Genomic DNA, 22,819 nt, shown 5'->3' on the forward strand with positions numbered 1-22,819 from the left:
CCCCAAGTTCTAAACTTTCGCCCGCTTCTCCTTCCCCCCAAAAACATGATCTACGACTTAAAAAAGTATTGGCCCACCTATCTGATAAGCATTAGCGGGCATCATCCAGGAGCGTTTGGGATTAAGTTTTGTTAAGCTAAAAAGGAGGGGCGGGGTGGGGGGAGGGGAAGCCAACCCACGATATTCTATTCTGAGGTCTTTTCTAAAAATTCCGACTCAATTTTAACCCAGAAACGTATTTAAAGATTGGTTTCGAAGTCAGAAGGGCAGTGGAAACCTCCAGGGGTTAAACTTTCACACACAAACAAAAAAATTATTTGCTAAAAATAACCGTCTAGAAGCCAGGCTCGGCAACCGCCTTTTGCAAAACCCTCAAATCCGCCGGGGCACTTCTGGACAGTTTCTTGGCGGCGAGCCTCGAACCCTAAGCCCGAGGAACCCCACCCTGCAAGCGGGCTGTGGGGCGGGGGGGGGCCTCGCGCGGGGCCTGCGGCTGTTCCGTGTCCCCGGGCGCCGGTCACGTGCGGGGGGGGCGGGGCGCGCGCCGTATATAATTGGGTGGCGGGTCCCCCGTACTCCGAACGCCCGGGATCGGGAGAACTAAGCCGCTCTGTACTCGCGGGACCCTCTCCAGGCTACAGCTGCTGCTGGTCAGTGTCCCGGCCGGTACCCCGCAGGGCCGAGTTGGGGGGCTTCGGGAGATCGCGGCGGGTGGGCGCGATAGCTCTGGCCGTCTCGGGGCTCAAGGCTGGGCGCTGGCGTCTCTCTGGGTTGCCAGAGGAGTCCGGGCCAGGCTGGGCGCTGGCCTCTGGGTTGCAAGGGATCCGGGCCAGGTTGGTAACGGGTGTCCCCTAGCCGCTGCTGGCGACCCTAGTCTTGCTGGCTGCGGCGTCTGTTGTGCCAGCCCCTCTAGTGCTGTTGGGGCATCTAGGCGGGGTTGGCGGGGTGACGGGCTCCCGGAGGTCGCCTTTGGAAGGAAATGCATAAAAATCATCGTGGTGGGGCGCAGTGAGGCGCTTGGGGCCGGTTGCTGCGGTCCTGGCGCGTGACTTCCGCCTTCCGGGCTGCGCGTGTCTTAAACGCCTTCCCAGAGGGGCTGCGGGGACCCTTGGTGGCCGACAGCTCCGGGAGCGGAGCCCGGCGGCTCCACAGGTGCTTTGGCAATTTTAGTTTGCTTCGGTTTCTGCGCCACACCTCGAGGTGGCCCCGCGTTGTCCACAGCCGTGCTCCGCACACAGTGCGGTTTCGGGGATTGAACCCGGGTCTCCCTCACTCCTGCTCTCTGAGCAATGGACCAGTGATTTTATTTATTTATTTATTTTTATTTTGCGGGGTGGGCACACCCGGTGGTGCCCAGGGCTCACCCCTGGTTCTGTACTCAGGGATCACTCCTGGTAGGGCTTGGGGAACCATCTGGTGTCCTGGGGGTCGAACCAAGGTCGGCTGAGTGCAAAGCAAGTGCCCTAGCCGCTGTACTATTGCTCCAGGTCCCCCTTCCCCTCTCCATTTTTATTCCTTTTTAAACTAGAAGGATCCACAGGAGCTGGGGAGAGATAGCACAGTGGGTAGGGCACATACTTTGCATACCACGCACCCAGGTTTGATACGAGGCACCATATATGGAGTCCCTGGAGCCCCATCCGGAGTCATCCCTGAGCACAGAGCCAGAAATAAACCAAGAGTGGGGAGTGGCACACAAACTAAAACAAAACAGAAGTAAGGAGGGGCCACACCCGCAGTGCTGGGGAGTGGGAGCAGTCAGATAGTGCCTGTTCTCTCTTGAGTGGGGACACTGAATTTACCATTAAAAACTTTCAGAAATCTAATTCCTTCCTTCTACACCTTCATCTGTGGTCAGTCTCTCTAAAGGAATTTAAGTCTGTTCATAAGGAAGGAATAAATGATTCACCAAGTGTGTGTCAAGACAGTTTTTAGTGTCAAAATGTTTTCTCTATGAAATCTCTTTCCTTTTAGCTTGGATTTGAACTGATTATCATCACGGTGAGCAGAGGTAGTCCTTGACAAATGGCATTTGGTGGAGAAACAGGACAAATACATTAACAACTGTTGCTTTTCCCTCCATAGCCTTTTTCTCTGGGAAGTTTGAAACTCTCTTTTCCAAGGTGTTGGCAGGGCTTATAGCAGCAAAATGGGAAAACTTATCCAAGGCTACAGGAGCAGGAGAGATAGGACATCGGGTAGGGTGCTTGCTTTGCTCCCTGCCATCTGGGTCCGATCCCCAGCTCTCCATAAGGTCCCCTGAGCTTATCAGGAGTGATTCCTGATCACTACCGGGTGGTGGCCACGAAACCAAACCAAAAAAAGTACATTTACCGAGTCAGGATTTTTTTCCCACTTGAAATTGGTATTTGCTTGAGCTGGAAAATAACCTGAGAATGTCTTTAAGTGTCCTGATGTAAGTTTCTCTTCCACAGATTTTCTCCTTTGCCAGAAAGGAAAATGGCATCCATCGCAGTAGAGCCACAGCCGGTATGAATCTCTAATAACTATTTGTTGATTTCTTTTCCTGCCCTGTGCTTTGAGACACTAACTCCCCCCTCTTGGTTGCAGAGTGTGGTGACCAGGGTGGCCAACCTCCCCTTGGTCAGCTCCACGTATGACCTAGTCTCCTCGGCTTACATCACTACCAAGGATCAGCACCCCTACCTGAAATCTGTGTGTGAGATGGCAGAGAAGGGCGTGAAGACCATCACCTCTGTGGCTGTGACAAGCACTCTGCCCATCATCCAGAAGCTAGAGCCACAGAGTAAGTTCTGAGTCACCCCTCGAGATTGTGGTCAAGGGACGTGTAGGAAGTCAGCACAGGGCTGGCTTGCGTGTGGCAAATGCCAGCCAATATCCTGAGCACACAGTAAAGTCAAGTCAGGGAGTCCTCAGCCTTCCCAAGAAACATGCTGCCTTTACCTGGAAACTTCGTTGTACTAAAATGAGGATTTTGGGGCTGGAGCAATAGTACAGCGGTTTGGGCTTTTGTCTTAACGTGTGGCTAACCAGGATTCGATCCTTGGCATCCCCTATGGTTCCCTCAAGCACCATCAAAAGTGATTTTTGAGTGTAGAGCCAGGAGTAATCCCTGAGCATCACTAGGTGTGACCCTCCACTGAAATAAATAAATAAGGATCATGTTTGGAACCGTTGCAGGTATTTCTGATACTTAAAAACTTATAATCCCTCCGGAGATCCATCCACAGGACAGATCACTCAAGGGACACAGTGCATGCTTTTGACTGTGAGAGATCCAGATTCAATCCCTAAGCACTACATGATCCCCTGGGTATTTCTAGTCCTGAGCTGGGAGTAGCTACTGGGCACCACTGGCTATGGTCTAGAAACTAAAGGACCAAACAGCCCCCTCAGAGATTACTCAATATTGGCATATGCCTCAGAGTAAAGTTGCTGGGTCATATAATAACTCATGTACGCACGTTGTGTGTTTAGTCACATCCTCTGGCAAGGTTGAGATTTTAGTTAGTTTCTTTTCCCTCCTCCCCTCAACAAAAGATAACTGAGGCAACTATTAATAATAAATTCATTTGAGAAATAGCAAAATAAGGCTCTAAAGAATTCTTATAATCCCAAAAGATTATATTTTATTCAGTGCCTGGTGCCACGTGGTACCCCAAGCGCAGAATTGGGAGTAGCTTTCCCAGTTGGGTGTGGCTCCAGCCCCATCCCCAATTATATAAAATTGAAAATGGAAACAACCCAAATATACTAGAGCATCTATTAAAACATCATAAAAAAGTAAGAATAACATCTGGACCTTCTTAGGGAGAGTTAGGATTCTGTTAGTATACTGCTTCCCAGTGATAATCCAAATGTACCATCCCTTACTGAATTAAATGCATAGAGATTTGAACAGGCATAGAAAGAGGAATTCTGAGAATTTTCAGGTTGCTTATTCCCTGAAAGAAGGTTCAGGTGAAGACAAACATCTTTCATCATGAACTTTATGTGCCAATTGATGAGGAAGTTGTGTTTGTGTTTTTTTTTTTCCCCTCTTGAGGAAGTTGTTTTCTAGCCAGCTTCCTATCTGGCCCGTCACTGCCTCCACCTGCTATTCCCAAAACTCCTTTATTTCCCTGTCATAAGAAGATTACCAGCAACTTGTCCAACCAGTTAGCCTTATTGTTCGAGTAAGAGGAATGAGGCAATGAAGAGCAACATTTCTGTTTCTTAGAATCAGGCTAATATGTGTTTCTTCTTTACTTTTAACACTTTCCCTATTTGTGATTCTTCCAGTTGCAGTTGCCAATACTTATGCCTGTAAGGGGCTGGACAGGATTGAGGAAAAACTCCCTATTCTGAATCAACCAACAGATCAGGTAAACATGAACTAATAGTGCTGAGGCTAGGTACCTCACATTTTTTTTTATATTGTCATTTTTTATATCATTATATAAAAATTCATGTCATTATATACAAATTGTCATTGTATATAATTTTTTATAGTAGTACCAATATTGTAACCTCAAGTATTTTTAATATTCTCTGTAGCACAGGCTGTATATACCATGAATAGGAAATACTTTCTTGCTTCCTTAACCTAGATGCATTTTTAAAAGCATTCTGGCCACTCCCTTTTAATATCTACATGTTAGATGCCATGTTATATCTACAGAGATAAACGAGTAACTTTGGACTAAAATGCATTCATTTTTATTTATATTGGGTTTCTGGACCACACCTGGTGATGTTCAGAGGCTGTCCCATGCTCAGTGTTTAGGAGTGGCCAATGTCTGCGCTCAGGGGACTATACTGGTCCTGGGGATCAAACCAGTCTTGGCTGCATGTAAGGCAAGCAGCTTATGCTCTACATATTAGCTTGCTGGCCCCGAGTGTTATCAATTTATGGCATTGTCTCTGCAGATGAAATTTCCCAAATAACTGATTCCCTATTATTTTGGTAAGTGGTATGTAGAACCTTTTCTCATTTGCTTTTTGTAGTGCTGATATTATCATCTAGCATTAGATACCTAGCCAATGTTGACTAAAATAATAGACTCCTCACCCATCTTGGTGAAGTTTTGGTACAGCTATGTCCTAGACCTTTATTGTAAATTAAAAACAGCATGGTACAAAATGGTATGTTAGAGGAAAACAGAATCATGCCTTTCATTTCTAAATAGACAAGTTTTGTATTTAGTCTATAGAATGTTCAATCCTCTCTTTTTTTGTGGGGGCACAGTACCATATCTGGCAGTGCTCAGGCTTACTCCTGGCTCTGTGCTTTGGGATCACTCCTGGAGGGGGTTGGTGACCATATACAGTCCTGGGGAATCAAACCTGGGTCAGACAAGTGCAAAGCAAGTGCCATATTTGCTGTCCTATCTCTCCAGCCTCAGGCTGGTGATTTGGAGATCTCTGAGGGAGAGCTTGCTGGCTAATCATCTGGCAGAATGGTGAACTGGCTTCTGTGTTAGTCTTGGGACTCTGCACCATTATAAATGGCAGTAGCTAAATCTGTGCTCTCTCTGAGCTGCGTTCTTGCCTGAGCCGCTTTGATTATAAAGCATATTGCGGTAGAAAATTCTCCAGAACCCCTTTAACTTATTACAGGTTCAGCTAGGGTTTGTTTGTTTGTTTGTTTACTTGTTTACTTATTTATTCTTTCTGGGTCACACCTGGCAATGAACAGGGGTTACTCCTGACTCTGCACTCAGGAATCACCCCTGGCGGTGCTCAGGGGACCATATGGGATGCTGGGAATCGAACCCAGGTCGGCCACGTGCAAGGCAAACGCCCTACCCGCTGTGCTATTGCTCCATCCCCTTGTTATTTTATTTATTTATTTTTAATTAAAAATTAATAAAAAATTATTATTTTTTAATGAGGGGCTGGAGTGGGTAGGACTCTTGCCTTGCATGCGACTCACCTGGATTTGATCCCCAGCACCCCATATGGTCCCCCTAAGCCCCACCAGAGTGATCCCTGAACGCAGAGCCAGGAATAAGACCTGAGTACTGGATATGGCACAAAAAACAAAGTTTGATAAGTGGAGGATTTTAGAAATATGTGTGCTTTATTTCCTCCTCTAACAAGACATGCAGGTGGCAGATAGGCAGAGAGACCTGATGAGGAAATTAAAATTCATTAACTTTGAGTGACTTGCCCAAGACCTAACGTTAGAGAGTGAACAGACTGACTTTCTTCTTTAATTCTTCACTTGTTCAACCTAAGACCTTTTAAAAATAGATAGATATGTATTATATGTGCTCGTGTTTTTCACCAGCCAAGCTATCTGCTCTTGTACCTGTAGGTTGTTGCCAATGCCAAAGGTGCTGTGGCTGGGGCAAAAGATGCTATGACAACTACTGTGACCGGCGCCAAGGAGTCTGTGACCAGCACAATTACGGAGGTGATGGATAAGACCAAAGGAGCCATGACTGACAGTGTAAATAAAACCAAGTCTGTGGTCAATGACAGCATCAATACAGTCTTGGGAAGTCGGATGATGCAGATGGTGAGCAGCGGAGTAGAAAGCGCCCTCACCCAGTCAGAGCTGCTGGTAGACCAGTACCTCCCTCTCACCGAGGAAGAATTAGGTAATTGAATGTCTTGAAATAATATCCTTTTATTTTCGTTAATTTGGGGGTGGGGAACTGTTCTATGGTGCTGTTGCTGGTTCTGTGATCGGAAGTGACTCCCGGCCATGCTTGGGACCAGATATGGTCCCGAACCAGGGCCAGACACATATAAGGCAAGTGCTTTCGTTCTTGCCCTCTTTCTGGCCTCATATTTGACTTTGTTTGTTTCCCCATGCTCATGATCACTCCTGGAGGTTCTCAGGGAACTATATGTGGTACCAGAGGTTAAAACAGGGTTATGGCCAAAAGCAGTCACGTGGAAGGCAAGTCCTTAACTCCTGAATTATCTCTCTGGCCCGTATTGCACGCTTTTTAGAAGCAACTTCATTTTCATATTTTTTAAAGATCAGAAACAGGGCCTGAGAGATAGTTCAGTGGGTTAAGGGCATACTTTGTATGCAGGAAGCCTGGGTTCAATCCCTCCTACTTCATGGTCCCCCGAGCACCTGTGGGAGTGATTCCTGATCACTGAGTATTTCTGGATGAGGCCCCAAATAAAAAACAATACTAAAAATGGGACTGAAGAGATAGCACAAGTAGGAGTGATACCTGAATGCAGAGCCAGGAGTAAGCCCTGAGCATCACTGCCTGTGTGACCCCAAACAGAACAAACAAGTGAAAAAAAAAAAAACAAGCCCAGCCAAACACAAAAATAAACAAGCAAAAAGTACCTAAAATAAACAACCTTTTTTCACTAAGCATTCACAAAGAAAATTAATTCTAAGTGTATAGAATTGCTCAACCGTTACCTTAATTCAGTTTTAGAGGTTTCTTGCTTTGTTTTATTGTTTTGTTTTGTTAAATCTCCCTAAAAAAACCTTTATGTGTATTTGTAGTCAATTTCTAATTCTTCCTCTGGCCACCACTATCTCTTTGTCTTTGTAGATTTTGCTTTTTAAGGCAATTGTAACTAACAGTGAACTGCAAATAAGTTTTTGTACTTGCTATGAAGTAGCAGTTAGCCTTTGAGTAGGATTTTCTGTGACTGATTTGTCTTTAATGGAATGCATTATAGACCCATTAAATACTTAGTGCCAAGTACCGGGTGGCCCCGTACCTCTCTCTAGGTGAGAGAGATGTGGAGATGAAAATGTCAGACACAGTGGTAAGTTCTGAGGAGTTAAGCCCGACAGGCCAGAGTGATAGTACAGCAGATAGGTCAATTGCCTTATATGCGGCTGGCTTGGGTTCGATCACCAGCATCCTAAATGGTCTCCTGAGCCCACCAGGAGTAATTCCTGAGCACTGCTGGGTCTGGCCCCCCAACCAAAAAAAGCTAAACAAAACAAAAACCAACCCAAAAGCCCAATAGCCGACATAGCCATGAGACATTGATGCGTACTTGTGAAGTGGGTAGATAGAAGGAATGGAGATCCATGTTTGAGTCTAGGCCTTAAAAGGTTCTTCCCCTACCCCTCTTCTTACTTCAGAAAGAGAAGCCAAAAAAGTGGAAGGATTTGAAATGGTTCAGAAGCCCAGCTACTATGTTAGACTGGGATCCCTGTCGACCAAACTCCGCTCACGTGCCTACCATCAGGCCCTTGGCAGGGTTAAGGAGGCAAAGCAGAAAAGCCAGGAGACCATATCTCAGCTCCACTCCACTGTTAACATGGTGAGTAAAACTTCAAATAACAAAGTCAGTTCATTTGTCTTGAGGGATGAGACAAAATGTAAACATGAGAGTCCAGAGGGCCTGAGCAACAATGCAATGGGTATAGTGTTTGCCTTCCCTGTGGCTTATCTCATTTGGTGGTCCGAGCCTGCCAGGAGTCATTCCTGAAGAAAAAGCCAGAAATAAACCCTGAACTTTTCCAGGTATGGCACAAAAATAAAAACCAAAACAAAACATGAAAGCCCATGATTTTAATTTTACTCTATGAGCAACCCAGTGGAAAAATGGGCAAAGACTATCTAGACAACCCAGGAATAAGAGGTATAAATAGCCTGAACAGATGAGATCATGTAACTCTTACTCTGAGGAGTCAACTTACAGTTAACTCTCCTGCTCTGTTACTCTGCAGAGCTTGGCACTGTTGACGCCTGCCCCACATAGAGGTAGAGGTGTGTTCTGGGCTTCTGGAGAATTCAAGAGACTCCACTAAGAAACTTACAAACACACCTATGACTCCAGCAAGTTTATTTATTTCAAAATTTATCCTGAAGGCTTGTATATTTGCTCAGAGTTGCAGAAGACTGTAAGCAATGTAGGTCAGTTGAGAGGGAACAAATTAAGTTGATACATCACAAAGGATTACTGTGTAGTCCTTATAGATTGCCAAGTTACAGAACAGTATGCATTGGACTCTCATAAGTAAGAAATGGGTTTCTTGGGGCCAGAGCAATAGTACAGCTGTGCATGATATTTGCTTTGCACGCTGCTGATCTGGGTTTGATCCCCAGCACTCCATAGCGTTCCTCAAGCCTGCCAAGTGATCCCTGAGCATAGAGCCTGAGAACTGCCTGGTGTCACCCCCAAACCCAAACAAACAAAAAATAAATGGTTTCTTCCAGAGAGGAAGTAGGTTGCTGGCAGCAGGAAGGAGAAAGTTTATATCTTTAATCTCTTTAGCACTTTAACTTAAATTTTGCACATATATTGGGGATGGAGTGATAGCACAGCAGGTAGTTGTTTGCCTTGCATGTGGCTGACCGGCCGACCTGGGTTCGAGTCCCAGCATCCTATATGGTCCCCTGAGCACCGCTGGGTGTTACCCAAAAAGAAAAAAAAAATTGCACATATACATATCAAGTTTCAGTTGCTTGTATCTATCTTAAAGTGGAGAGAAATTGGGTGACAGTGGTGTAAGAGTTAAATACAGGCAGTAAAAAAATTGTGACTACTTATTTTACTTACATATATTGGTAGTAAATAACAATGATGGTAGGGTTATTGCTTTTTAAACTCTGTTTTCCTTCTTTTTTGGTCACACCTGGCAATGCTCAGAGATTCCTCCTGGCTCTGCACTCAGGAATTACTCCTGGCTGTGCTCTGGGGACTATATGCCAGAGATCGGGGCTATATGCCAGAGTTTGAACCCTGGTTGACCTCACACAAGGCAAACCCCTTCTTGCTATGCTATTGATCCGGCCTCCGACTCTCTTTAAACTCCTAAGGAAAATTCTTGGTTTTAAGGTTTGCTTTACATCAGAGATCCAAGAACAGGCTTACAGGAATGTCTGATTCTTTTATTCCTTTGTCTTATTCCAATGTATTCCAGATTGAATTTGCCAGGAAGAATGTGCACAGTGCCAACCAGACACTCCAAGGTGCTCAGGATAAGCTCTATCTCTCATGGGTAGAGTGGAAGAGGAGCATTGGCTATGATGATACAGACGAGTCCCATTGTGCTGAGGTAAGACAGCCATCAGTGTAGTTTCTCATGAGGTCTCTTCCATGTCCCCTTTTTCTTCTTAAGCAGTTTTTTATTAACTGTTCCAATGAGGGCCAGAGAGCAAATGCTTAGCATGAGGGAGGTCTGGATTCTATCCCCAGCATCACATGGACCCCTGAGCACTGCTGCGCATGACCCCAAGCACAGAGCTAGGAGTAGCCCCTAAGCACCAGCAGGTGTAGCCTAAGAAACAAAATGATAGTAACAATAAAGTTTGAATAGTCCTTTGTAATTTTATGTTGCTTTTTATGTTATGGAAGACCAAAATGTCAGTAACTACATCTAACCCCTGAAAGGTAGGCACACAGCCACTAGTGAGGTACAACTAAATGTGAAACACTGGACTGGCCTAGCCCTCATAATGGGTTTGGACTAATAGGACATATTAGTATTTTTACTGGTGCCATTTTTAAAATTTTAAAATTTTTGCTTTTGGGCCATACCTGGCGGTGCTCGGGGATCACTCCCAGTGGTGGTGGGGGACCAGATGCATTGCTGTGCTGAGGATGCAACCTGGGTAGACTTTTGTGCAAGGCCAGCTCCCTACCTACCCTCTATCTCTCCAGTCCTACTGGTGTAGTTTTCTTAAAGCATAAAAGCAGGTACTCAAATAATCTAGAACAGAGGCTCCTAAACATATGTGGCCTATTACCTCCTCTTAGAAAAGGCTCAGCGGCCCCTCCTCCAGAAATCTGCTTTCTTTAAGGGAACAACAGAAAGCACCCCCCAGTTGCACTTGAGGCTACTGCCCTCTCCACCTGTGCCTTGATTCTGGGGCTCAGATCCCCAGGGATGGGGACGGGTGGCCTTATCTCCCTCTTTGGGAAACTGAGGAAAGGTATCTAATTTTAGCCTTCCATTGAGATGGGTAAATCATCTGGGATTAAGAAGGTCTCAGGACTTTTGAAGGGCACTCGGGTCTACAGACAGAGGTCCTAGCACCATAGAGTTCTAGAAAGTGGGTCGTTGGGTTCCAACTACCAGCATACATTTGCTTTTAATATCAATGTGTACTACTCACTTCCTGTCATCTTATTTGAGCAGAGAATTTGTTAAATCACCCTACCAGCATGGAGCATATCTGCCTGTATATTTTTAGCCCAAGATGATGAGTTTTTTTTCAAATGTTTTTATGTTTTGGGGCCTGAACCAGCACCATCAGTGCTCAGGGTTACTCCCAGCTTGATGCTCAAGTGACCATGCAGTGCCGAGAATCAAACCTGGGTTTCCTGTATATGAAGCATGAGCAGAGCCCATTGAGCTATTTCCTTGGATGAATTAGTGTTTTTGTTTGTTTGTTTTCTGGGCCACACCCAGCTGTGCTCAGGGTTTACACCTGGCAGTACTCAGGGAACCATATGAGATGCTGGGGATTGAACCCAGATCAGCTGAATGCTAGGCTGACTGGCATTTTATCTACATTTTATCACCAGCCTCAAGAGGATCAGGTTTTTGAAAGTCTTTGGCACTAGTTCAAATCCCCACTCTGATTTCCCCAGTGGTTAACTGGGATGGGTTACTTAAAACTCTTAGCTATGTTCCTTACAGTGAAAAGTGAATAATACTACTGTACTTAAGGTTGTAAGGATATATATTCTTTTTTTTTCTTTAAAATGTTTATTTATTTATTTTTTAGTAAAAATAAATACCCCTCCTCATAGATAACTTTTTAGGAGCTAACAGCTACTGGGCAAACTTAATTTTCAACTTCCAGGATGGCTGCTCGCAGGCCCCAGATATCATATACCCAGTGCCCAGTCTTCTCCTGGAACTTTTTTCCCGCTTTCCAGTCAGTGGCTGGCATTCTTGCACACTTTTCCTTTTTTTTTTTTTTTTTTAAATAAATAAATTAAAATATTTTTTAAAAGATAACAAGAAGATGGGTATGATATTCCATTTCTGTGTACTGGTCTTCAAATCAACCTGAGTCAAGTAAAAGAATGGAACCTTTTGAAAAGCACTATATAATAATTTATTATTATTTAGTATTTATTTTCGCACAGCCGAGCCTGGCAAGCTACCTGTGGTGTATTTGATATGCCAAAAACAGTAACAATAAGTCTCCCAATGGAGACGTTACTGGTGCCCGCTGGAGCAAATTGATGAACAATGGGACGACAGTGCTACAGTGTTAACAGTTTTTAAAGTCAAAAATTTATATTTTTGTAGCTCAGTTAGTATTTATTTTTTTAAAAAATTTATTTATATTTAATTAGAGAATCACCGTGAGGGTAATATATATTCTATTTTAAGTGAAAAAATCTAGGGCCAGAAAAGATTTCTCAGTGGGCCAGAATGCATGCATTTCATGCTAGAGGCCAGAGTTAATCCTTGGCACCATAGAAGGAGATGTCTCCTTCACATTACCAGGAGTGAGGACTGCCATGAGTGACCCTGAGTTCGGTGCCAGAAGTAGCTGCCTGGTATGGCTCAAAAACCAAAAAAAAAAAAAAAAAATTTTTTTTTAAAGTGAAAGAAAACACACACTCAATCAGCTGACTTTCATTGAATTAATTCTTTTGTAACACTCTTGAGCCACTGTTAATTCTTAAAACTTGTTTTATTTTTAGCACATTGAGTCACGTACTCTTGCTATTGCCCGGAACCTGACTCAGCAGCTGCAGACTACGTGCCACACCCTCCTGTCCAACGTGCAGGGGTTACCACAGAACATCCAGGACCAGGCCACTCACTTGGGGCTGATGGCTGGCGACATCTACTCCGTGTTTCGCAATGCGGGCTCCTTTAAAGAGGTGTCCGAGAGCCTCCTCACTTCTAGCAAGGGGCAGCTGCAGAAAATGAAGGAGTCTTTAGATGATGTGATGGATTATCTTGTTAACAACACACCTCTCAACTGGCTGGTAGGTCCCTTTCATCCTCAGCTGACTGAGTCTCAGAATACTCAGAACTAAGGGGAGGTGGCCAGCACCGACTAGGAGACTTAGCAACCTGAGAACAAACGTGTTAAGCCTGTGGCTGTCACAGTGCCTGACACCTGGCCAAATGGCTGTTACCATGAAATTGATCTACCAGGCGACTCTGAATTGGGGAAGCAGCAAGCTAGGAAAAAAAAATTCCCCGTTGTAGTCCTCCCCCGACTTTTAGCTTTAGCATAACAGATGAGTTCTGTTGCTTACCTGGGTGGTAAGAAGAATATGCTAGATTAGTCAGAGCCTAGCCAAGACTCACGCGCTCCAGCATGTTTTATAGTCTAGTTCTGTTGCAAATGTTGCCTTGTTCGTGTTGAATACAGACCTACACACGTGGGCTGTGGTACCAGCTGGTGCCTGCCCCAGCTGAGCTTCATAGCCCTTTTTTCTCACTGTGCTTGGTTGTGCGACTTTAGTTTTTTATTTTTCATAAAGGAATGCCCCCTTTGCATTCAATAAAACTCACCGCAGAATAGATCTGTTTTATGCTGTGTGTTCCACGTGCTTTGTGTGTTTTCATTGGGCTGCTTGAACCCATGACAGGGTTATCAATAAATTCATGTACATTGCATACATGCTGGTTGACCCACTGGAGAATTTGACAGTAACATTGGAAAACAAGCGTGAAAAGTAGAATGTGTGATTAATAGGTTTTTAGAATGGAGGGCTGGAGAGATAGCACAACAGGTAAGGTGCTTGCCTTGCACACAGCCAACCTGGGTTTGATCCCCAGCATCCCATATGGCCCCCTGAGCACAGCCAGGAGTGATTCCCGAGTGCAGAGCCAGGAGTAAGCCCTGAATATTGCCGGGTGTGGCCCCAAAACCAAATAAAATAAAATGTAGTGTGCTTGTATAAATTCTGAATTCTATTAGTTCTCTTTACCTTCCAATTTACTGGCATTCTGAAAGTGGGTTATTTTATTTTTCCTTTTGTTCTGTTGGTTTTGGGGACATACCCTGTGTTTCTCAAGGATTGCTTCTGGCAGTGCTAAGGGATTAACTCAGGCTTCCTGAATTCAACGCATTGAAGTATTTCTCTGGCTCTCCATATGCTTTAATTGCACTGTAGCACTGTCCTCCTTTTCATCGATTTGCTAGAGCAGGTACCAGTAATGTCTGCATTGTGAGACTTGTTGTTGCTGTTTTTGGCATAACAAATATGCCATGGGTCTCTTGCCAGGCTCTGCTGTGTGGGCGGGATACTCTCGGTAGCTTGCCGAGCTCTCCGAGAGGGACGGAGGAATCAACCCGGGTTGGCCACATGCAAGGCAAACGTCCTACCTGCTGTGCTATTGCTCCAGTCCCTCTGTGCTATCGCTCAAGTACATGCTTTAATTACTATTATTAATTTATTTATTTTTGTGTGGGGATGATGGGAGTTTGGGCCATACCTGGTGGTACTCAGAGCTTTCTCCTGACTATGCTCAGGATTACTTTTGATAGTGCTCAAGGGACCATATGCAGTGCCAGAGATTGAACTAAGGCTTGCTATATGCAAGGCAAGCACCTGTGCTATTTCTCCAGCTTCGTATCTGCTTTTTAAACATGAACTTAAATCTATTTCCCTTCATAAGAATTACAATTCCAGCTGTATTGCTTATGAAGGTCAGGTCTCCAAGCTATTCTTAGCAAGAAGATAAAGGGCTTCTAGATTGATACAAACCCTTCCAGCCCTTGCTTTTTGCCATGAGCCATGCACATTGGTTGTTTTTGGTCTTTGTGTGGTAGGGGCCCACCTGCATTCCATTCAGTTGCTGGTACATCTCAGTGTATCTTATAGCTTCATTGTTGCACAAACTGACAGCTTAATAGTTTTTTACCCCAAGATTGTACAGATAACCCATTTGAGAGAAAAAGCCTAACTCAATATTTATTCATACCCTGGCTCAATATTTTGTCATAATAGCTTTTAAATGTTTGGCTGTTGAAGCTGTTCTTGAGTGATTAAGGAATTTTTCTTTTGTGTAAAATAATGAAAAGAAAAAGGACTTTCTGGGAATGGGGATATAGCTTAGTTGTGAAGCACTTACTTGAAGCACTTACTTGTAGATATGAGGTCCTAGAGTCTATTCCCAGTACCAAACTCCATAATCACTTTATTTTTTTCCCCCTTTTTGGGTCACACCGGCGATATGCAGAGGTTACTCCTGGTGGTGCTCGGGGGACCATATGGGATGCTGGGAATCGAACCTGGGTCGACTGTGTGCAAGGCAAACGCCCTACCCATTATGCTATTGTTCCAGCCCCCATAATCACTTTTTGATTAGTTCTGTGTGAAAAAGTCAAATGAATCTGGTGTATTTTCCATGCAACTCTTAGCCTTTCTCATTTTTTTTTTTTTTTGCTTTTTGGGTCACACCTGGCAATGCACAGGGGTTACTACTGGCTCTGCACTCAGGAATTACTCCTGGCAGTGCTCAGGGGACCATATGGGATGCTGGGAATTGAACCTGTGTCGGATGCATGCAAGGCAAATGCCCTATCTGCTGTGCTGTCGCTCCAGCCCCAGCCTTTCTCATCTCTAAAGCAATATAGAGAGATTGTACAGATAATGTGAGTCAGGTGAGTCAGGTGCTTGCTATATATATGCAGCTGACCTGAGTTCAATCTGCAACATCCCATTTAGTCCACCAAGCACTTCCAGGAGTGATCCCTGAGTGCAGAGCCCAGAGTAAGCCCTTAGCACTTCTGGATGTCCCCCCCCACCACCAACTCCCCCAAACATAGGTTAGTGATAGCACTGTAGTGATGTAGTGATGTCTACCTGATATGATCCCTAAGTTTAATTGCTGGCACTTCATATCTCTTAAACCCTGCCAGGAGTAACCCCCAAGAACTGAATTGGGCCGCAGGATATGGTTCATATACCAAATAAACTAGTAAATCAAATATCTTGTGTTAGGAAGACCATGACCCCCATCCCCCCACCCTCCAGGGAACTTTGGGAATCACCACTCCTCTCTAGTGCTTAGGGGCCAGATTCCTGGCTCTGTGCTCAGGTGTGATCCCTAGCGGTTGTCAGAGAACCATATTCAGGGATGTGCCTTTTCAGGTGCATTACAACCAAATATATTGCAACCATATCTCTTCAACCAAGGAAGATCTATTCTTGTCATACTTGCACAAATGAGTCACATACATAGGGGTTAATGCTGATTAGTTGAGGTTTGTTTTTTTTGTTTGTTTTTACTTTGTGCTGGTTGGGAGCCGCAAAACCATATGACCCCTGGTTGAAGAATGCTAGGCATACAGCAGTGATTTCCAGCCCCTTTGCATCTAATGCAAGCCACCCCAGCAGTATTCTGGGGCTACTCCCAGCTGGAGCTGGAGGTTGTTCCCTGTGGTGATCCAGAGTCCTTGAAATGCCAGGGATTGAACCTAGGTCTCCTACATACAAAGCATGCCCTTCAGCATTTTGAATCATCTCCCCTATCTAGAACTTGTTTATTATTATAATTATCCTTATTACTATGATTATTTTGATTTTGGGGCCACGACTGGCTCAGGACTTACTCCTGGCTCTACTCCGGGATCACTCCTGGCCAAGCTATAGGATGCCTAGGATTAAACCTGAATCAACTGTGTACGCGCCTTACCCACTATACCATCACTCTGGCCTCTCTAGAATTACTTTTATATAAGCAAATTTATTTTTATTTTTTGTTTTAATTTTGGGGGTCACACCCAGTGATGCTCAGGGATTATTCCTGGCTCTGCACTCAGGAATTACTCTTGATTGTGCTCAGAGGACCATATGAGATGCCGGGAATCAAACCTGGGTCAGCCACATGCAAAGCAAGTGCCCTTCCTGCTGTACTATCAGTCCAGATCAATATAAGCAAATTTTAAACTTTTTAGTGTTTCTTTTCACTCAATTCCCCAATAATTATTTCCTATTTCAAAATAAATCAACTTTCCTGACTCTGTATCATGTTTATCATGTTTACTACATGCACACTTGCCTCTACCAGCAAGGTAAATTTCCACAGATGGGAGCAGCCCATTTACCTAGTTTACCTTTACATAAATTAGAAAGTGATACCTTATTCTCAGCATGTACCAGTAGCGCCATCTTCTGTAAAATTTTTATAGTATATGTGAATCAATGAAGTCTGTATTATGTAAAATATCTCCTATGATATAATGATATATGAGAAATGGTTTGAAAAAGGATCCTACTGAGGTCCTGTACTTGATCATGTTAATGAAAGTGGGATTCATTTTATAAATGTGCAAAATAGTTTTTCATGCCACTTTTTTTCCCCCACTCTTTTGGGTCACATCCAGCAATGCTCAGAGGTTAGTCAGGAATCACTCCAGGGGACCACATGGAAAGCCAGGGATCGAACCTGGGTTGGCTGCTTTCAAGGCAAATGCTGTACCCACTGCACTATCACTCTGATCCTTGTGCCACATTTCTGAAACTCATGTCAGACACAGGGCAAGAGAGAGAGTACAGCAGGTTAAGGTGCTTGCCTTGCAAATGGCCTACGCTGATTCAGCCTTGGCACTGCATATGGTTCCCCAGCACTGCAAATAGTGATCCCTGAGCACAGCCTAAGTATGGCCACAACCATACTTACATATGGTATGTAATCATACAACCAAAAAGATTATCAGGAAGTCAGTACACTTAAAAATAAGTACCGTTGGGGGCTGGAGTTATAGCACAGCGGGTAAGGCATTTTTGCCTTGCATGTGGCTGATCGGGGTTTGATTCCCAGCATCCCATATGGTCCCCTGAGCACCGCTAGGCATAATTCCTGAGTGAAGAGCCAGGAGCTAACCCCTGTGCATCACCGGGTGTGACCCAAAAAGCAAAAAAAAAAAAAAAAAGAAAAGTACTGTTAAACCCCAAATAAATAAATGAATAAACTGCATGAAAAGCAGACAGATTGACTCCATTCAGCAGCCAGACCTTCCCTATTTCCTTCCCAGCCCCCGTGTGGGTTTCAGTAATAGCCCCCAAATAAGAAAATTAGACACTCTGAATAATTCCAGATATATAGTAGGTAAATAGCTGAAACACTCTAAATAACTTTAGGAACTGAAGTTTTATGTTTGGAAATTTTTAAATAGTGGGGCGGAAGAAACTTTTCTAAGTGTCTTGAATGTGGGACCATATGCAGGGATCTCTGACCTGCACAGAACTTAATTTAGGGTCTGGAGTGATAGCACACCGGGCAGGGCATTTGCCTTGCATACGACCAACCTGGGTTTAATTCTAGCATCCCATACCCCTGACCAACCCGGGTTTAATTCCAGCATATCATACCCCTGAGCACCTCCAGGAGTAATTCCTGAGTGCAAAACCAGGAGTAATCTCTGTGCATTGCCAAGTGTGACCCAAAAAGCAAAAGACAAACAAACAAACAAACAAACAAACAGAAAAAAAAGAACTTGACTTCAAACTAACAGTTACCTGGCCAATAGGTGGCTTGGGGGGGGGGGGCAGGCTTATGAACTGGAACTAGTATTTATGGAATTAAGGAGAATGAAATCTGCTGTTCAACGAGCAGCATTTGTAAGCTAAGCTCATATATTTGTTTCTCACCTGCAGCTTAATGAGCAAGGTAATTTTCTTAAGAGTAAGGAAATTTAGGGCTGGAGAGAGGGCTCAGTGGGCTGACTGTAGCTTCGTCTGCTGAAGACCCTGTTTTATTTTGTATTTCAGTTTGGTTTTGGGGTTACATTCAGAAGTACGCAAAGCTTATTCCTGGCTCCATTCAGGAATTATTTGTGGTGAGGCTCTGGAGACCATTTGCAGTGCCAGGAACTTTGAACTGCTCTCTCGTAGATAGCATGCAAGGCAAGAGTCCAGCCCTATTCCCAGAAGGACCCATCTTTGATCCGTGGTATCACGAGTCCCCTAGCATTACTAGGAGGGAATCCTCTTCCCTTCAGTACTGAAGCAGATATATAACCCCTAGCACTGCCAAATATTGCCTGAAACCAGACCAAAACATATATTAGCAAACTAAGAGTAAAAATAATGGGTGGCAAGGTGGGAATTTAGCTCAATCTTTTACCGATGTCAAAGGTCTTAATTTTTGACTACTCTAACACTCAGACCTCTCACAGGAGAAAACACAGATCACTTCCTTGTTTCAGGCCCAGAAAAAAACTGCCTGCATTAACAATAAATAGCAAATAGCATGCTATCAGATGTTAAGTGTTCAGTGAGAACTAGTTCAGAAGAGAGGTGAGCAGAGTGTGTCACCTAATCTGAAAACAGAATTGCCTCTGTTGATTTTGCTGGGAAGAGGCCCTTCAAGCTGCAAGGCACTGCTGGATTCCCTGGAGGTCAGATTGAGTAAGATGTTTGCAAAGTTGACATCTGGGGGGTGTGTGTGCTAAAATGCAGTTCTATTTGTGCAAAGAGAAAGACTCAGGAATAAATGGTGGAAATCAAGTGTGTCTCTCTGACCATGCGGGCTCTTAGGAAACAGGGCAGTAAGGGCACAAACAGCCAGATAAGGAATCAGGTGAACAACACAAAATTTTCTCTTGTCTGTTTAAAAAACTTTTTTTGGGGGTGAAACCAGAGAAATAGTATGTGGGTAGGGCATATGCTTTGCACATGGCCAACCTGGGTTTGCTCCTCAGCATCCCATATGGTCCCTTGAGCACTGCCAGGAATGATACCTGAATGAAAAGCTAGGAGTAACCCCTGAGCATCGCCAGGTATGATGCAAAAAAAAAAAAAAAAAAAAAAAACCAAAAAACCCCAAAAAACAAAACCCCAACCCGCTTACTGATTTGGGAGTCTAAATCTATAGTACAATTGGTACGGCGCTTGCCTTGTGGGTGGCCTACCTGGGTTTGATTCATGGTACCTCATACGGTCCCCTGAGCCTACCAGCAATGATCCCTGAGAACAGAGCCAAGAGTAAGCCCCGAGCACAGCTGGATGTGACCCCAAAGCAAAACAGAACTCTTTTTCTTTTAGGGACCAAAGTCCCCAGGGTACTTATGGGCTACCACCAGCCTAGTGTTTGGGTGCTCAGGGACCATGTGGTGCTGGGGTCAAACCTCGGCTTCCTGAATGCAAAACATGTGCTCCAGCCCTTTGAGCCATCTCCCCAACCTTCATGATCATTTTTTTAAAATTTGGAACATAGCATCAAATTTATCATTTGGCCTATTTTTCAATTTCTGTTTTGCTTTTTTTTGTTTTGGGGCCACACTGCTCTGAGCTCAGAGAGTACTCCTGGTGATACTTGGGGGACCATATGGAATTCTGTACACAGAGCATGTGCTCTGGCCCACTGGCTATATATCCCCATCCATCGTTTTATTTTTGTCACACCCAGGTGTGCTCAGGGCTTACTACTGACTCTACTCAGCTTTCACACCTGGTGGTGCTTGAGGACCATATGAAGTGCTGGGGATGGAACCAAGGTCAATGTGCAAGGCAAGAGCCTTAAATCCAGTGCTATCTCTCCAGCCTTAGTTTCTTTGTAAATAAAATATTGCTTGGGGTCAGAGAGATAGCTCGAGGGCCTGGAGTGGTGTGCTTTCCTACGTTCCAATTCCAGTGCTTAGATCTGGAGTAGCCTCTGTGTGGCTTCCTTCCACACCCAGTGTCGTGCTGGAAATTGATCCCAGGTTCTCACACATACAAGGAAAGTGCTTTACTACTTAGTCATCGTCCTGAACCCATGAAAATGTTTCTTAGTGCTTTTGTAATATGAATGGAGTTTTAGGAATGAGACAACAAACATCTTGTTCAAAAACACAATTAAGTTGTACAACTTGCATGCCACCAACCATCTCCACCACTACATACAGCCCCCTGAGCACCTCCAGAAGTGAACCCTGAGCACCTGCCATGTAATGCTTAAAAACCAAAAAAAGAAAAAGAAAACACAACTATGAATAAAGTAAGGTTCATGTACATGCAATAGTTACTGTTTTCATAAGTTTACCTGAACTTGACTTTATTAGTGCTTTTTATTTTATTTTTTTTTTTGCTTTTTGGGTTCACACCCTACGATGCACAGGGGTTACTCCTGGCTCTGCACTCAGGAATTACCCCTGGCACTGCTCAGGGGACCATATGGGATGCTGGGAATCGAACCTGGGTTGGCTGCGTGCAAGACAAACGTCCTACCTGCTGTGCTATTGCTCCAGCCCCTATTAGTGTTTGTTTTAATATCCAAGGTTCTTCTTTTACAGGCACTTGATGTGACAGCCACAGACTTGACACCTGAGATGGATGAAGTTCCAAATATTATACCTTTGGATGAAGAGGATAAAGCAGATCATTCATAATCTAATGACCCTGAGTACTCTTGGCAAAATGTTGAATAACAGGAAAATAATTCTTTGAATTTCAAATTTATGTCACATTAACTTCATGTTTGATCATGTGTCTATTTCTGTACCTTAGTGGATTTTTTATGGGTGAGGCGCCTTTTTGGTTTTAATTATAATGAAACTGGTCTAAACTTTTATTAAGAAGTCTAGTTCTATATTATACATTATTTTATACATTTCTTTTAAAAAAAATAAAGCTTTTTCTTTGAAGTACCTACAATAAATAATTTGATGTATAATCTTGAATTAGAATCTGTGGCTTTTTGGTTTGTTTTATTTGTATGTTCTGGGCTACACCTAGTGGTACTCAAGGATTACTCCTAATTCTGTGCTCAGGGGTTACTCTTGGTGACCATATGTAGTGCTGGGGATTTAAAATTCCATTACAGTCAGCTTTGCTGCTTGAAACTAAAGAAATGCTAATTGATCGAAGTGGCTAGTTACTGTCAGTGGAAGATGGGGACAGATACATGTTTTTGAGAAGCTTTGCTGTAATGACAAGTAGAGTGACAGAAAGTTTTGGAGGCCAAATGATTTTATTTTCTAATGACAGAAGATACTACAGCATATCTGCAAACAAAGGAGGAAGAACTGATGAAATAGGTGAGAACAGAAAACAAATGCTGGTACAAATTCCTTGCATAAGAGAAAATGAACATGATTCATTGAGTCAGCAAAAGGACTGGTCTTAGGTAGCTGTGGTGTATTGAAATTAAGAGATTAGGAAGATTATATGGGTCCAGACATGGGGAGGGAATGGGAGATGGCTCAGAGGACTGGAGCAAATGCTCTGTTTTCGGGAGCTTCATTTTGAAACTTGTCACTTTTTTCAAAATTTTGTTCCCCTGAGCACTGCTGGGAGTCCCACTTAGGCACCTCTGGGTTTAGGGACAAAATTGAAAAACAAAGTACCCAGGCGGGTTAATAGTTGGTGAAAGCTCTTTGTAAGGAGTATCTAAGAACATCGTTGAGAGTAGTGAGGTTTGGGGAAGAGGTATTAGAGCATTCCAGAGAAAGGAAGATGTGTACAACTGGAGTAACATCTGGCGAAGTAGCAGGGTAGAGAGGGGAAACCTGCCTTTTCCCCATGGCCCAGTGTCCAATGAGTGCAAGCAGCAACTTCCATGGGAGTGTCAGCCACCTATTGCTTATAAAGGTTGCCTTAAGGAATCTTGGAAATGGTTTATTTTCTTTTCGGTTACACTCAGAGGTCCTCTGGTCTTACTCTTGGATCTGTGCTCAGGATCACTCCTGGCAGTGCTCAGGGGACTATATATGGTATTAGGGATTGAAACGAGTTTGGTCGCAGGCAAGGCAAGCACCCTGCACTATCTTGTCACTTTCTGTTCCATCCCAGACACAGTTCTTCGAATGGGTCCAGACATGGGGAGGGAGTGGGAGTTCTTCGCATTGGACTTTCATGTTTGCCCTCATGCTATCCTCAATCTCAAGCTTCAGGCAGGTATATGGGGTGGCTTTGCGATACTCCACGGCATAGTGGCTAGTGTCCACCTTGGCCGAATCATTGTGCCCATCTGGAGTACATTCCAGGTCAAGGAGCATCTGAT

At 44.1% G+C, this 22,819-nt stretch overlaps 1 protein-coding gene and 1 pseudogene across 2 annotated transcripts; both read left to right on the forward strand.

The window, feature by feature from the left end:
• Positions 1-538: 538 nt before the first annotated feature.
• On the forward strand, positions 539-21,489 carry PLIN2 (perilipin 2). 2 transcript variants are annotated; one of them, XM_012931594.2, is made up of 9 exons: positions 539-650; positions 2,436-2,490; positions 2,572-2,767; positions 4,264-4,346; positions 6,281-6,566; positions 8,039-8,220; positions 9,827-9,961; positions 12,571-12,861; positions 21,111-21,489. In XM_012931594.2, exons 2-9 carry the CDS (start codon positions 2,461-2,463, stop codon positions 21,204-21,206), a joined length of 1,299 nt encoding a protein of 432 aa, XP_012787048.2. In that variant the 5' UTR covers positions 539-650; positions 2,436-2,460; the 3' UTR covers positions 21,207-21,489. The 2 variants fall into 2 exon arrangements, with proteins under 2 accessions (XP_012787048.2, XP_054995897.1); XM_055139922.1 differs by lacking the exon at positions 21,111-21,489 and having other exon boundaries at positions 12,571-13,405.
• An 821-nt stretch (positions 21,490-22,310) lies between these two features.
• LOC129400902 (small nucleolar RNA SNORA70) lies at positions 22,311-22,435 on the forward strand (annotated as a pseudogene).
• Positions 22,436-22,819: the final 384 nt, after the last annotated feature.

Source organism: Sorex araneus, chromosome 1 (assembly GCF_027595985.1).
Source record: "Sorex araneus isolate mSorAra2 chromosome 1, mSorAra2.pri, whole genome shotgun sequence".
Taxonomy (NCBI): domain Eukaryota; kingdom Metazoa; phylum Chordata; class Mammalia; order Eulipotyphla; family Soricidae; genus Sorex; species Sorex araneus.